Source organism: Dendrobates tinctorius, unplaced genomic scaffold (assembly GCF_039654945.1).
Source record: "Dendrobates tinctorius isolate UK_male_01 unplaced genomic scaffold, ASM3965494v1 ptg000001l, whole genome shotgun sequence".
NCBI lineage: Eukaryota > Metazoa > Chordata > Amphibia > Anura > Dendrobatidae > Dendrobates > Dendrobates tinctorius.
The window spans coordinates 21907877-21924867 of NW_027361669.1; the positions used below are offsets into that span (position 1 = coordinate 21907877).

General features: G+C 44.1%; 1 protein-coding gene across 2 annotated transcripts in view; it reads left to right on the forward strand.

Moving 5' to 3' along the window:
* The window catches only part of FNIP1 (folliculin interacting protein 1), a 124596-nt gene that overhangs the window by 36087 nt on the left and 71518 nt on the right, over nt 1-16991 (forward strand). For both annotated transcript variants that reach the window (XM_073571309.1, XM_073571380.1), the window contains exon 2: nt 11351-11477. In XM_073571309.1, the coding sequence (XP_073427410.1) occupies nt 11351-11477 (127 nt within the window). The remainder of the gene's footprint in view (nt 1-11350; nt 11478-16991) is intronic.

Here is a 16991-nt window from a genome sequence, read left to right on the forward strand (position 1 = left end):
GACCAATGAGATCTGGAGCAGGACCTGGGCACATGACTCCCGATCTCCAATGGGAGATCGTCTCGTGAGCATGCCCAGTAGGAGCACAGAGGAACTTATTCTCTGGAGCGGTCTGCTGCAAAGTAAGCTTCTCTGCAGTAGATAGACAGCAGGAGATCGCGGAATGTGTGGCTCTAGATTTCCTGCAGAGCAGACGCAGAAACCTGACGCCTAACATGTATAACCCCGCCCACACCACTGATTGGCAGCTTCCTGTGTACCCTGTGCATTGCCATCAATCTGCCTACTAGTGGGGGAGGGCGGGGTTGCACAAGTGAGCTGGACTACCTGGCACGTAAGACCTAGTCCAGCAGTGATAATTTCCTGCTGGTAAAACACTGATTTTATTAAAACTACAGCAATATCCTAAGTATGTCACACATCCCTGTAATCTGGCTCTCTGCCCCTACATCGTGTTGATCTCAGATTAAATAGCAAAACAAATGACAGATTCTCTTTAAGGAGGTGTATGTGGAGCCTTCACTCATCCTACTGTAAGGACTGAACAAGACATGAAATCTAATACATAAAGCTCAAGTGTGTGTATGTATGTCCGGGATTGGCATCCGCACCGTCGCAGCTACAACCACAAAATTTGGCACAGTCGCACATCTGGACCCCGAGAGTGTCCTAGACTATGTTGTGAGGCGAAATTTTAACCCCGCACGTTCCAATTCACCAAACAATTTTGCCCCTATCTACATAATGGGGAAAGTGTGTGTATCAAGCCCCGCCCCTCATTATGATATCATAATGGTTGCCATGGTGACGCTGATGTCATCATAATGAGCGGCGGGGCTTGCAACCTATGTCATAATGGTTGACTATGGGATGGAGGATGTGTGATTGGTACAGTGGGGCAAAAAAGTATTTAGTCAGTCAGCAATAGTGCAAGTTCCACCACTTAAAAAGATGAGAGGCGTCTGTAATTTACATCATAGGTAGACCTCAACTATGGGAGACAAACTGAGAAAAAAAAATCCAGAAAATCACATTGTCTGTTTTTTTTTCATTTTATTTGCATATTATGGTGGAAAATAAGTATTTGGTCAGAAACAAGCAATCAAGATTTCTGGCTCTCACAGACCTGTAACTTCTTCTTTAAGAGTCTCCTCTTTCCTCCACTCATTACCTGTAGTAATGGCAGCTGTTTAAACTTGTTATCAGTATAAAAAGACACCTGTGCACACCCTCAAACAGTCTGACTCCAAACTCCACTATGGTGAAGACCAAAGAGCTGTCAAAGGACACCAGAAACAAAATTGAAGCCCTGCACCAGGCTGGGAAGACTGAATCTGCAATAGCCAACCAGCTTGGAGTGAAGAAATCAACTGTGGGAGCAATAATTAGAAAATGGAAGACATACAAGACCACTGATAATCTCCCTCGATCTGGTGCTCCACGCAAAATCCCACCCCGTGGGGTCAGAATGATCACAAGAACGGTGAGCAAAAATCCCAGAACCACGCGGGGGGACCTAGTGAATGAACTGCAGAGAGCTGGGACCAATGTAACAAGGCCTACCATAAGTAACACACTACGCCACCATGGACTCAGATCCTGCAGTGCCAGACGTGTCCCACTGCTTAAGCCTGTACATGTCCGGGCCCGTCTGAAGTTTGCTAGAGAGCATTTGGATGAGCCAGAGGAGTTTTGGGAGAATGTCCTATGGTCTGATGAAACCAAACTGGAACTGTTTGGTAGAAACACAACTTGTCGTGTTTGGAGGAAAAAGAATACTGAGTTGCATCCATCAAACACCATACCTACTGTAAAGCATGGTGGTGGAAACATCATGCTTTGGGGCTGTTTCTCTGCAAAGGGGCCAGGACGACTGATCCGGGTACATGAAAGAATGAATGGGGCCATGTATCGTGAGATTTTGAGTGCAAACCTCCTTCCATCAGCAAGGGCATTGAATATGAAACGTGGCTGGGTCTTTCAACATGACAATGATCCAAAGCACACTGCCAGGGCAATGAAGGAGTGGCTTCATAAGAAGCATTTCAAGGTCCTGGAGTGGCCTAGCCAGTCTCCAGATCTCAACCCTATAGAAAACCTTTGGAGGGAGTTGAAAGTCCGTGTTGCCAAGCGAAAAGCCAAAAACATCACTGCTCTAGAGGAGATCTGCATGGAGGAATGGGCCAACATACCAACAACAGTGTGTGGCAACCTTGTGAAGACTTACAGAAACATGTGATTTTCTGGATTTTTTTTTTCTCAGTTTGTCTCCCATAGTTGAGGTCTACCTATGATGTAAATTACAGACGCCTCTCATCTTTTTAAGTGGTGGAACTTGCACTATTGCTGACTGACTAAATACTTTTTTGCCCCACTGTATATGGGCACTGGACTATGGGATGGAGGATGTGTATGACGGGTATATGGGCACGGGACTATGGGATGGAGGATGTGTGATGGGTATATGGGCACGGGACTATGGGATGGCGGATATGTATGATGGGGATATGGGCACGGGACTATGGGATGGCGGATATGTATGATGGGGATATGGGCACGGGACTATGGAATGGAGGATGTGTGATGGGTATATGGGCATGGGACTATGGGATGAAGGATGTGTATATGGGCACTCGACTATGGGATGGCAAATATGTATGATGGGTATATGGGCATGGGACTATGGGATGGAGGATGTGTGATGGGACTATGGGATGGAGGATGTGTGATGGGTATATGAGCACGGGCCTATGGGATGGAGGATATGTATGATGGGTATATGGGCACGGGCCTATGGGATCGTGGATATGTATGATGGGTATATGGGCACGGGCCTATGGGATCGTGGATATGTATGATGGGTATATGGGCAAGGGACTATGGGATGGAGGATAATTATAATTTGCTATAACTAACCACATTTAGTTACTATGCCCGGGCAGAGCCGGGCTCTTCAGCTAGTATGCTATATAAGGAGAGCTGTAAGGACTAATCCCTTAAAATTCTCTTGAGTGAAGAAAACTTGAGGGACTCAGAAAAGAGGAGTTAGGTTTGCCACATGGAAAGTCAGTTTATTTTTCTGCATCCATAGCTGAGATAGTCCAGCTAAATGGTTGTCTCATCACGACGGATAGAAGCTCCATTGTCTCCCAGTACCAGCTGGTATTATGTATGTCTGTTCATTTACAGTGTCCTGTGTGTGACGTGATTGGAAGGAATGAAGAAAGATTTTCTGTAACGATTGCATAGGGAAAAGCAGAGCCATATACCAGGGAACTCAAGCTCAAATACACAGAGGGACAAAATTAAGCTTGGACAAAGTCGCAGGCCATCTTTGATATTTATTAAAAAAAAAAAGGCTTCAGTTGAGAATAATTTTTTCATATGGAAGCAAACTTATAGGGGTTGTCCCACTAACAAAGTACATTTTAATTCATAGAGCTGTGAATAAAATATTGAAATTTAATATGTCATGTGACCCAGTGGCCTAACTTTAAATATGTAATAACAAAGGATATAAACCATTGAGTAATACAGATAAGTATGATGCCAACAAAAGTGCCCCCAAACTCAGTAAGACACCCCACAGTGAATTCCTCTACAGTACCCTCCATATGCACAATATGATGGCCCGACTGTACCATCCCCCGACAAAGATTGGTGACACCCCCACCCCATCACAGTAGGATTCTCCAACTGTAATCCCCACACAACTCTCCATACAGTATAATAGGCCTCCATACAGTATAACCTTCCCCACATAGTGCTGCATACAGTATAATTGCCCCACTAAGTGCTCCATACAGTATAATGGCCACAAAAAGTGCTTCATGCAGTTTAATGGCCCCCACATAGTTCTGCATAAGTATAATGGCTCCACATAATGCTCCATACAGCATAATGGCTCCACATAGTACTCCATACAGTATAATGGCTCCACATATTGCTACATACAGTATAATGGCCCCCACATAATGCTCCATACAGTAAAATGGCTCCACATAGTACTCCATACAGTATAATGGCTCCACATAATGCTCCATACAGTGTAATGGCTCCACATAATGTTCCATACAGTGTAATGGCTCCACATAATGCACCATACATTATAATGGCCCCCACATAGTGCTCCATACAGTATAATGGCCCCCACATAGTGCTCCATACAGTATAATGGCCCCCGCATAGTGCTCCATACAGTATAATGGCCCCCACATAGTGCTCCATGCAGTGTAATGCCCCCCGCATATTGCTCCATACAGTATAATGCCCCCCGCATATTGCTCCATACAGTATAATGCCCCCCGCATAGTGCTCCATACAGTATAATGGCCCCCGCATAGTGCTCCATACAGTATAATGGCCCCCGCATAGTGCTCCATACAGTATAATGGCCCCCGCATAGTGCTCCATACAGTATAATGGCCCCCGCATAGTGCTCCATACAGTATAATGGCCCCCGCATAGTGCTCCATACAGTATAATGGCCCCCGCATAGTGCTCCATACAGTATAATGGCCCCCGCATAGTGCTCCATACAGTATAATGGCCCCCGCATAGTGCTCCATACAGTATAATGGCCCCCGCATAGTGCTCCATACAGTATAATGGCCCCCGCATAGTGCTCCATACAGTATAATGGCCCCCGCATAGTGCTCCATACAGTATAATGGCCCCCGCATAGTGCTCCATACAGTATAATGGCCCCCGCATAGTGCTCCATACAGTATAATGGCCCCCGCATAGTGCTCCATACAGTATAATGGCCCCCGCATAGTGCTCCATACAGTATAATGGCCCCCGCATAGTGCTCCATACAGTATAATGGCCCCCGCATAGTGCTCCATACAGTATAATGGCCCCCGCATAGTGCTCCATACAGTATAATGGCCCCCCGCATAGTGCTCCATACAGTATAATGGCCCCCCGCATAGTGCTCCATACAGTATAATGGCCCCCCGCATAGTGCTCCATACAGTATAATGGCCCCCCGCATAGCGCTCCATACAGTATAATGGCCCCCCGCATAGCGCTCCATACAGTATAATGGCCCCCCGCATAGCGCTCCATACAGTATAATGGCCCCCCCTCATAGCGCTTCATACAGTATAATGGCCCCCCGCATAGCGCTTCATACAGTATAATGGCCCCCCGCATAGCGCTTCATACAGTATAATGGCCCCCACTTAGCGCTCCATACAGTATAATGGTCCAAACTTAGTGCTCCATACAGTATAATGGCCCCCACATAATACTCCATACAGTATAATAGCCCCACACAATGCTCGATAGAGTATAATAGGACCCTCTTCTATTACCTCCGGTATCTTCATTGTGCTTGGTGCGCTGAGACATCAGATGCAAAGGGGGAATGATGGGAGAGGGAGTATTTAGGATGCCGATATAATTGAAAGTGCGATGTTAATGGTGACCCGACCATCATCGCGGGCCACATACATTCTAGGGATCTACCCGGCATCGCAGGCCAAATATGCTCACCCTGTGGGTCACATTTGGCCCGCAGACCGGAGTTTAACACATTTTATATACAATCTTGCTTTACAGTGGGTTTTATCTTAATGTCTTATACATACTAATGTAAAATCATGGTTAGTGTGTATTGCCAATATGTCCTCATTATTCAAGAGCTTTCTTCACATCCATTCTGACAGTACATGGCTTTTACTATACTTATCTTTTATTTATCTAAGTAACCCTTTTGGAAAGTTTTCGCTAGCATGAGCAGTACCGTGGCTCATTGATTAGCACTGGAGCTTTACAGCCTGGGGTCCTGGATTCAAGTCCCACAAGGGATAACATTTGAAAGCAGTCTGTTCTCTCTTTTTGATTTTATGGGTTTCTTCTCTCACTCCAAGACATACTGATAGAGAATTTGGGGGACAGTGATGACGGTATTTATAAAGTGTGGTGGATTTTGATGGCGCTATGGTAAAATAAATGTAATCTATTCAGCGTTCCATTAATGGCAATTTTTTTTTATGGAACAGGTCTCTTTATGGAATGGACTACTCTGGCAATTGCAAAACTAAATAAAAATGTATATGATACAGACCCCAGTATTTTTGCAATTATTCCAATTAATAAACTTTGAGTAAATGTTCATTGTCTTGTTAACATGTTTAATCTATATGAACCCTTTTAATATGGTCACGGTATATTTCTACTGCTTTGTATTGGCATTAAATTGTCCTTTTTACTTCATTTTACAAGAGTCAGGACATTTGTTGGTTGTTCTTTTAGTGGACTCTTTTGTAGTTTATACAGCCCTTGTTGCTGTGATTATTAGGTAGAAACTGCCATTTTCCTGGTTTTCTTACACTGCTATAGATAGCAAGTGCAGTTGTTTTTTTTCTCATTCTTCATTGCCGCTCTGTGCAGCGTATGCTCGGAGATTAGGGAGTGTCACGAGGGCCTTTCCTGCAACATCCGTTTATTTTTGTTCTCAAGGTCACTAATGATCACTCTGTGGTTTTACTGAAGTTGTAGCAACCATCTAAGTGTAAGACTTCCTCTTCTTTTCCGGCAAGTTAGGACAGAGGTTATGCAGCACATGACTGTGAAGTCTGTTATATTTAGCATTCGAGCATCGACTAGTATGTGGAGTTTGTTTGAAGACACTTAAAAGCTGATTCCAAAAAATTCTAGGTAGGATGTCATACATACATACATACATACACAATGTATGTCATGCATACATACACAATGCATCATACTACCTCAAGGCACCATAGAAGATCTCCTCTCTCCGTGCTGAAAACACATGAACGCTCAGCCAAGACTTGTTCTTAAGGGACTCGATGAAAAAGAGCTGTCTGCTAAATGAACGTTCAGGCTGACTGTAACCTCATGTATGCCAAGGTTTAGTGGAAGAGAACGCTGGATGCTTTCAGAGAACTTGTTGAGCATATACTGATTGGTCAGAGCTGTTTTGCTGGTATGGTGGACCTAAACCATGTTAGTCAGGTCGTTCTAGTGTTCTGTCAGACTGGTGTATTATAGTATCAAATGATCATATGCTTGTATATTGTACTAATCAGAACACCTCTGAAGCTAGTGAACCCATTCTACTCTGATTCAGGAGCCAGTGAAGCCGGTGGAGCCATACTACACTGATTCGGGATCCAATGATTTTGGTGGACCCATACTACTCTGATTCATTATCCAGTAAAACATTTGGACCCATACTACTTGAATTCTGGATCCATTGCATTGAAGTTGATGGCATCCAATGAAGCTGTTGGCCATACTACACTGATTCAGGATCCAGTGAAGCTGGTGTACCCATACTATGATTCACGATCTCATGGAGCCAGTGGACCCAAACGACACCTATCTTTAATTCAGCGGTACACAATGAAAATTAGAACCGCACTACTCTAATTTGGAGCTATAATGACTTTGTGTCTGTGTCTGCAGGAGACCTTACTTGATAGGGTTTTAACCTTTTTTTCTTACAATTTCCTGCATTTGAGCCCTCTAAAGGGGGCATCCTGCTGGGATCAGATGTTGTACTTCGGGAAACATTGAGGAAAACCATTTGGTGGTTGCTCATAAAACAGTGTGCATCTATTTATTTTAGCATTTTCCTGCAGACTCAGGCTGTATTCCATTTCAGAAATATAGGAATGTAAACTGGGAATCTCCCAAAGTAAAAAAAAATCTACAATCTGATATGGAAGTGATTGGAAGAAAAAATATGTTCCAGTATTTGGTTTTCTATCATTAAGAATGGGGATACATTCTGTGTAAGTTCATGTATTAGTTTCCTTCATTTCCAGAGTTGTTATATGCAGTGAATGGAAAACATTCTTTGTTAGTGCCATGAGCAGATGTATGGCTTAGGCCTTAGTTGTAATTCTACGCCTTGGCCGCTAGCGTCAGTTTCTTGCTAAGACTGGTCTAGTGCCTGAAATGAAGAGAAAGCATTGCTCGGATTGGTTGGCACTAATTCCGCTGACCCAGGTGGCAAGCACTGACAGCTCCATGTCACATGGCAGCTGTCAGTGCCTGCTTTTCTACTTGTCTGGCCTGCTGCTCAGCCTCGCTGACCTCAAGCATCCTAGCGCTCCCAAGAATATCACCCTTGAAGGTGGGGAATTGGCGAGGACAAAATTACAGCAAAGGCATCTTCATCTTGCAGCCCCCTCACCCCCTTCACTTTGAGCTGTCTTACAGATTTTGGCTGAGGACGTGCATAGTCACAGTTGCCAAGAGAAGCGAGTCAGGTGGTTGTAGACACATGAGATTCATTTAAGAAGCAAGAGAGTAGCTCAGCTGGCACAGGGCGAAGGCAGCCTCCAGTTGTGCCCCTGCTAATTAGCACAGTCCTGGGGTAGCTACATCATACACAGGAATCAAGGGAGAGCCGGACTCTGCAGCCTCTGGAGATTCAAAGCTGCTTAAATGGCCCTTGGTGCTAAAGCGAAGACTTTGCCTCTGGCAGCAGTTGTTCTCGAGGTGGCTCTTCTCATCTGGATGGTGATGTGCAGTTTTAAACACAACATGGATGGCACAGTGTTCAAGCCCCAGTTCTCCGTTCACCACATGCCAGCCTTTCTGACTTGGTTGAATATAGCTTATTGCTATTATTAACATCCGCTCGATTGCTGCGGGATTCAGCTCCGAGAGATTTGAGGCAAAGGTGACGCTGCCGACAACGCGAGATGCCGTCCAGGTAACTGACATGGCTGTGATATCGGAGGGGAAGGGTCTCCTGTAGCTTGCCGTCATTCTCTAGCGGATTATTAGTAATGACAGCAATTCCTAATGTTCTATATACCCACTACTTGTATTCCTTTTATTGGAAAAAAGAAACTGTATAAAAAAATAATTTCTGGAAATGTGCTTAAAAACACATTGCCACTGCTCTTCTGTTTATACGTACAGGGAATAAGCTAAACCTACCGAGCAGAGATAAGCGTCTATGATCTCTAAATATAGCAAGTGCGTAGATTCTTTAAAAATAGTTTTTGGATTCGTCCATCAAAGACAAGTGTCCGTGGTCAGAGTACTGCAGTCATGGCCACTCCAGCACCCCATAGCTTTATCTGCACGCACCAAAGACAATGTTCTTCAGCAGATCTCCAAGAAGTCCAACTCACACATTGCCACAGACCATGAGCTGCACACTGCAATGCTTTTCTGGCTGTTATTCTGATGCTTATGTTCTTGGCACCTGTTATAAAGAGAAAAGTTACCTTAAGGAGGTGTTACAAGCAAAAAAGTAGTGGATGCATTTACTTGTGACTAGCAGAATCGCTTCAGTGTAAGTGTACGAGACCTGAAAGAGGCCATCATAGACTTGCACTGAGAGCTTGTGACCGTTCCCTCTGACAGTCGGTCAGAAGATGGCGGAGCAGGACCGCAGCGGTGCTGGGACGAGTAGAAGACGGCAGGAAGTATTGTACTACAGAGAACACTCGTGATGCCACTTTGGGCGTAAAATAAAGCGCCACTCCTCCAACACTTTTTTTTCCTTGTCTACTTTGTTTATCCAGATATGTTAGACTCATGAAATGTGACTTTGTATTGCATTTTTTAATGCACCTTACTCATATACCTACCTGGACTAAGGTTTCTGGCAGAGACTTTTCATTTTTAGACAAGCATGCCACTTTTAAAGGATTTTAAAATTTTTGCCCTAAAAAATCAAATAAAAATGGTTAAAGAAAAAAATAAGAGCTTTTTTGATTTTGTGCCAAATTCATGAACCAGCGTGAGCAACTTTTGAAAAAATGTCAGTGAATACAAGACAAAATAAAATGACTTAAATTGCAAGCGAGTCTGAGCCATAGGGTCTGTGTGTGCACGCTTGGATCATTGGAAATTCATACCAGTACAGAGCACATATTGAAAATCAGTTGTTATTTGGTTAAGAGGGCAAAGTAGTACAATAAGTAATAGTCCTTGCTTCAATCTAGTCTTAATAGTTTACACAGGGCAATTTTACTGTAAAATCTTTTTTTTTTCTTTTTGCCTTCATTGACTTAAAGAAATATATTGGTGGGTGAAACCTGAAATGTGTAAGGTCTTCCATACTTACAGGAGGCTCCATTATACAGAATACTTGAATCACTAATGGAGGTACAGTCATCTACATGTCTGTATGTAATCTGGTATATTCACGATATGATTAGCCTCTCTGATGACTCCGTTCCTTATAGCTAACACACATTGGATCATATGTATATAATATATCATCCCTAAATAGATTTGCCTAGTAGTCATAAAGCCAACTGAGCACCGCTGTAAACAGGTTCCTGTCCTGACCAGAGATATTTAGCAGGTGGCTCATCAAAAGCTAGTGCCACCTCTTTATGGCCATGAAAAAGGCTAGCCCTGTGCAAATCAGCCATCCTAAGTACTGCTGGCGTCCGGACATGAAGCTCGTTCAGGGTTGGTGCCTGTTCTCTGGATATCAATGTATTGTACTAAATTCTGGTGGGCGCACGTCGTGGGGTGTGTGGGCGCACGTTGTGGGGTGTGTGGGCGCGGTCAGTATTTACAGCAGAAAGATCTGCTGCAAATACTGATGTGATGGCTGGAAAAACACAGCATAAAATATCTGCTGCAAATACTGATGTGATGGCTGGAAATCGCAGCATAAAATTTCTGCTGCAAATACTGATGTGATGGCTGGAAATCGCAGCATAAAATATCTGCTGCAAATACTGATGTGATGGCTGGAAATCGCAGCATAAAGTATGTATGCTTATCACACATTTTTAATCCATTTTTTTATGCATTTTTTTTCTGGTAATTAGAGTAGGCAAAAAACACTGAAAACTTTGACATGCTTCAATTCTGAATCTGCTTCAAATCTGCAAGGACAAAATAAGCAAGGTGTGCGTTTTTGTGACAATTGTCTGTGTACAAACGTGACAAAAACACAGCAAAGTACGTAACATGCATTTGCCCTTAAGCCTAGTGACTTATGGTAGCTGGTACACATTGCATGTAAGTTGTGCATTCCTTTGTGTACCACGTTTTTTTTTTTTTTTTTTTTGTTCAAAACTTATTATTTATCAAACCAATCTCCCACAACTGTATAAGGAATAGTCTCGTTATTGCAGTGGAACCATCTTAAAGTGATACATTGGCTAGTTCTTGTCCATTCCAGTAGCACTTGTTTTTCATGGGGTTAATTTCAGTTTTCAGTGCTTCCATCCTTTGTGTAGGTACTGAGCTCTTCTTATTTTACTATGCAGTGCATGACCTGTAAGGAGTCCTTAGTCACTGACTTTCTAATTAATTAGTAATAACAAGTCTTTAATGTGTGGTATTTATTTTAATATAGCAATTGCAATTTTGCCATTCCTTTATCTTCCAGCTGGCCATCGTATGAACTGGACCCAAGCCAGATCCGTCTGGTCGTCTACCAGGACTGCGAGAAGCGAGGACGAAATGTCTTGTTTGACTCTAATGCCAAACGTAAGACCGAGGATCTGTCTGTGTCGGTGAGCTGATCTTCTTCTTTTTCTGTATGACGTGTTTGTTCGGCACAAGCCATGATAACGGCAGAGAGCGTATTGTGGTTTCTTCTAGTTCCATGCCCTGTCTGGGCGCTGCATCTGACGACATGTCACTTGGGTGAGCATTATACACATCACATTTCCCTAAGAGGAATAACGCCAGTGGTTTCATTAATATTCACAGATGCAAGAGGAGCTCAACAAATAATAAAATCTATTCACATCATAGTCCCAGTGCTTGTTGAAGAATTGTCATATATTGTATGGGTGACGGCCTCTGCACCAGGGCTCATGGTCCAGGAAGTTCCATCAGAGTTTCCGTAACCTAAGGACTCATGTAGACGACCAATCTCGGACTGCAATGCACGGACTGACCATGACTCTCCTTACCGAGCGTGATGGCTTCATGTATTTCTATGTGTGTATCAGTCTTGGGTTGGGAGACCCATGGCCAGTCCGTGCAGTGCAATCTGAAATCTGAACGATTTGCACCGACCTCTTCATGAACCCTTAGACGATAGGGCGAGCATAGAGTTGTAGAGCCCTAATGTCACATTGTCTCTTAGCCTCATTTGCTTACAATCCTTGTTCCCAGACTCCTCTTCCATCTCAGGAGCCTAGGAACAGGGAGGGTAAGTGTTACAGCGTCCTTCCCACGCCATTAGAATACACCAGGTAGTCAATGATATGGGCGCTGCAGTATTTCTACTTAAATCAGATCCTGGCATATACAAAACCCCACGACCATGACTTCTTGCCAGGGTTCCACATCTTAACGTTGATTTGTAGCATGGAAGTCGCTGACGTGTGGCATCCTGAATATGCTGACTGCTGCCCAGCAGGACTCCAACTATTCCACACTGGGGATCATGTGGCTGCGGAGTGAGCTGCTTTCAGCCTGCTGCACTTGTTTCTGTAGGAGGAGATCCCACCTTGTGACCTTGTCACGGCACATGATCATGCATTGGCGGACTTTATTTAGGCTAGCCTTAAAGGTTTATTTTCATGAGAAATACATCCATTCCGTTGGTCCAAAATCCTGTGCTGATGGTCAAACCAATCACTTACTGGATATAAATGATTTTATATGGCAGAGCATGGTTGCTTGCAGTTATAGGTACAAAACTTCGTTGGAAATTATAAAATCACATAATTTTGCCTTCACATATTCTGACATTTTCAAGCAGAAATCTAAAGGGGGGTTTCCTACTAATATACACAAATAGTTACTACTAGTTAATTGGATAGTGATAAGCTCTTAGGCTGCGTGCCCACGTAGCGATTTTTAAGCGTTTTTGCTGCGATTTTCGGCGCAAAAACGTTTAAAAATCGTGTACAAAATGCCCCCATGCATTCCTATGGCATTCCGCACATGCTGTGCTAATGCTGCGCTTTTTTCCACGGCGGAATCGCATCGCGGAAAAAATCGCAGCATGCTCATTCTTTTGTGCGGAATCGCAAAGAATTGCTGCGATTCCGCACCCATAGGAATGCATGAGAATCGCTTAATTCCCGCATGTGGCTATGCCCACTATGTGCACACGCTGCGGATTCCGCTGCGTTTTTTTCCTCGCGGAAACGCAGGTAAAGTGACCTACGGTTTTGCTGCGTTTTGGCCTGCGGTTTCACACCTCTACTATGTTAAAGGTGTGAAACCGCAGCAGAATCCGCAGAAATAATTGACATGCTGCGGAAAAAAAACCACAGCAAAACCGCGCGGAAAAAGACGCAGCGTGAGCACTGCGGTTTTGAAAACCCATAGGCTAACATGGTAAAGTACCATGTCTGCGGGACTGCTGCGGTTCCGCAGGGCCAAAACCTCAGCGGAACCGCAGCAAAAACTGCAGCGTGTGCACATAGCAAGCGTCTCATGTGCGGTTGGTACCCACGGTGTGGAGGAGAGGAGACTGTCTTCCAGGCCCTGGGTACCATACCCCTGTAAAAAAAGAATTAAAAATAAAAAGTCAGGGTATATTTACCTTCCGGCGTCCCGCGCTGCATTCCCGGCCTAAGCGTTCCCAGTAATGCCTTGCGGCACGGTCCAGTGATGACGTAGTCTGGCGTGACTCTAGCGGTCTCGCGAGATCGCTATAGCAACGCGAGACTACGTCATCACAGGTCTCGCAAGGCATTACTGGAAACGCTGTGGCCCGGGAATGCAGCGCGGGACGCCGGAAGGTAAATATACCCCGATTTTTTTTATTTTTTTTTAGCATTTTAACATTCTATCTTTTACTATTGATGCCGCATAGGCGGCCTCAATAGTAAAAACCTGGTCACACTTGTCAAACACTATGTTTGACGAGTGTGACCAACCTGTCAATCACTTTCCAAGCGATGCTTCAAATCGCTTGGAAAGTGCTTGAATATCGCACACGAAAATCGCGGCAAAATCGCGATCATAATCGCGGTGAAATCGCGTGGAAAAAAACGCGCGATTTCTGGGAAGGAGTCCGGTTTTTGGAGTGCGTTTTAACATGCACCGTGGGCACATAGCCTTACAGTTGCTCTATTTTAGAAAATGCTTCTGTCAAAAATTATTAATGATCAATGGTCCAAGTCCCAAGTGTGTTCAAGAAGGGTAACGGCCACTTGTCCTATCTATTGCTTTTCCGTGACAGAGGGGAGATACTGGGTTGGATGGCGCTGTCTTGCTGGAGTACAAGACACCACTTAAAGGCAACCTATCAGCAGTTTTGGCTGATATAAGACATGTTCGCTGCCTTTGAGGGCTTATCTTTTTGCATTCTATAGTGCTGTAGATAAGCCCCTGGTCCGACCTGAAAGATAAGAAAAATAAGTTTTATTATACTCACCCAAGGGGGCGGTCCGGTCTGATGGGTGTCGCAGGTCCTGGTCTGGCACCTCCCATCTACTTCTCCTTCCTGCTTGGTTCATCGCTCCCTGGAATCACGCTCCTGCGCACTGCACAGGTGTACTTATCTGACCTGTTGAGGGCAGAGTAAAGTACTGCAGTGCGCAGGCGCTGGGCTTCTCTGACCTTTCCCGGCAGCTGCGCACTGCAGTACTTTACTCTGCCCTCAACAGGACAGATAAGTACACCTGTGCAGGAGGGCGGCGTCACAAGAAGATGGGAGGCACCAGGCCCGGACCGCCGACACCCATCGAACCAGACCGCCCTGCAGGTGAGTATAATAAAACTTATTTTTCTTACCTTTCAGGTTACATCAGGGGCTTAGCTACAGCATTATAGAATGCTGTAGATAAGCCCTGAAAGGCAGTGGCCACATCTCATAGCGGCCAAAACAGCTGACAGGTTCCCTTTAATGAATTCAGCACCTCTTCTGAGTGGCCTGAAGTAACGTTTCTGGCGTATAAACCTTCAGCACATTTGATGAATTTGACAGGTGGACATTGTCACTACAGGTCCTGCCCCGGCAACTCCCCAATTCGGTTTCAAACTGGCTTGTGACTTTTGGCGTTTCCACAATTTTTGTGCAATTTCCAGTTACACCAAAAATTTGTGACTTTTTGAAGCTTCTACACCACTTTTCTGGCATAAAAACTTTGATTTGGCTCCTTTGTATGCACATATACATTAGGCCAAGCTCACATGAGTGTATACATCGGACGAGGGCTATTCAATCTTTTTTTATTGGATGGCACTTGGACCATTGTTATGCAATTGATCAGTGCTGATTACCGATTTATTTTTTTCCCACTGACAGAATCTGTCTGAAAAAAAATTTGCAGCATGATGCAATTTTACTCAGAAATCAGAAGAGACTCACCCATTCAAGTGGTTGGGTGCGTGCAAAAGATTGTACTGCACTCGGATGACATTTAAGTGCAGTTTGATTTCTGCTGCCTCACAAAATGAAGAAGAAGAAGAAATTTTGTTCTCCATCTTCTCATGGTGTGCACCTATTCTCTCATCAGAGAATCAGATCACCCTATGCTGACACTCGGATCAATCATGGATCAGAGTCTGATTCGAGTGTCTTTAACAAAATTGATCCAATTCTCTCAGATGAGAAATGGTTGAGTGACCTTGGCCTTCTATAAATGATAGTATTGGGGGACACCTGAATTATTGAATTCTGATTTTTCATTCAGTCCCAGAGCCTCAGGTGTATAAAATCCAGCCTCTAGCCGTACATAATATTTGTAATGCAAGTACACACAAATTATGCAGGGTGTGGCGATCCTGGATACAAAGTTCAGAAATTAAAGCAAAGAAAATCCCAGAAAACACACTCAAAAGCCAGCAGATACCTTGAATAAGAAATTAATGCTGAAATTTAAAGGGGTATTCCCATCTCCAAGATTCAATCCCAGTATCTAGTAGATGTGACAATGCTATCAAATATCTCCAATTTGAAATGTAGTCTAGTTCTTCTGATTCGCTTTGTCACTTAGCCCATGTGCAGGGCATTGCTGTAGCTTAGGTATCCATGGTTAGAACAACTCATACAGTGACAATTGGTTGTTAGTGGTCCTAATCATGGATATCTGTAACTGCTACACCCTACACATGGGGTAAGTGAGATGGCTAATGAGAAGAACTACACTGCATTTCGAATTGGAAGGCATTTGCTAATATTACACCCATTACATTATATCTTGGAGGTGGGAATACCCCTTTAAGTTATAACTTTAACTTCTTTTTCATGGTATTTGAGTGAGTTTTCTAGGATTTTCTTTGATTCAGTGAAGGAAATGTTCATGCTTCAGAATACCCAGAGATTTTGGATCGTTGTTTGCTTCCACCTTTTCGGGCTTCATAGTAGGATGTGATACAAGGTCCATTTAGTGTATGTACATAAATGATTGTGTGTGGTTTTGTGTGTGCAGGATTCTCGTAGCCAGCAGAATGACTGCGGTGCGTGTCACATGCCTGCTGCTGAGCGGAGCCAGAAACCTTGTTTGTTCGGTCAGAGATAGACTGCAGTCCTAGTTCAGGGTCTGCAGGGCGATCATATGACTGCTGGCAGAAGAGCGTTGTGCGCTCCCCTATGTGTGGTCTGTGTAGGATCACTCACTGTCTGCCTGAAAGAGGAACGCAGCTCTGTGCTTCCATTGTAGTGAGTGGAGGAAGCCTCCGTGATATAGTCATGAGCTCATGAGTCATCTGAGCTGGTGACATGAGGCTTTCTCCACAAAGCTGGGCACGGTTTCACACTGCTCCAAACAAAATGCAGAAAGGCTCATTTTACATGAAAAATGTGAAGTATTTCTTTCTTGGCAGCGCTGCTAAATAAAACCAAGTTGGTATGGCCACATAGATAGGTTTATTGTGTTTAATGCTGTCCAGTTTTATTTGTCGCTCAGAAATCTTGAATTTGACTGTGGAGAAAAGGTCACTTGCCCATTCCGTTGGCATTCATTCCTGGCCGCCTTGATATTTGTCTTCCTCTACTTCTGTTTCCTACCTGCTGCTCTGTACATTTTGCTGTGGATGATTTCTTGCACGTGAGGGGCTGTAATAATCAGATCATATCTAACGTGCCAGCTTACAAAAATGTTTATGGGGCTGTA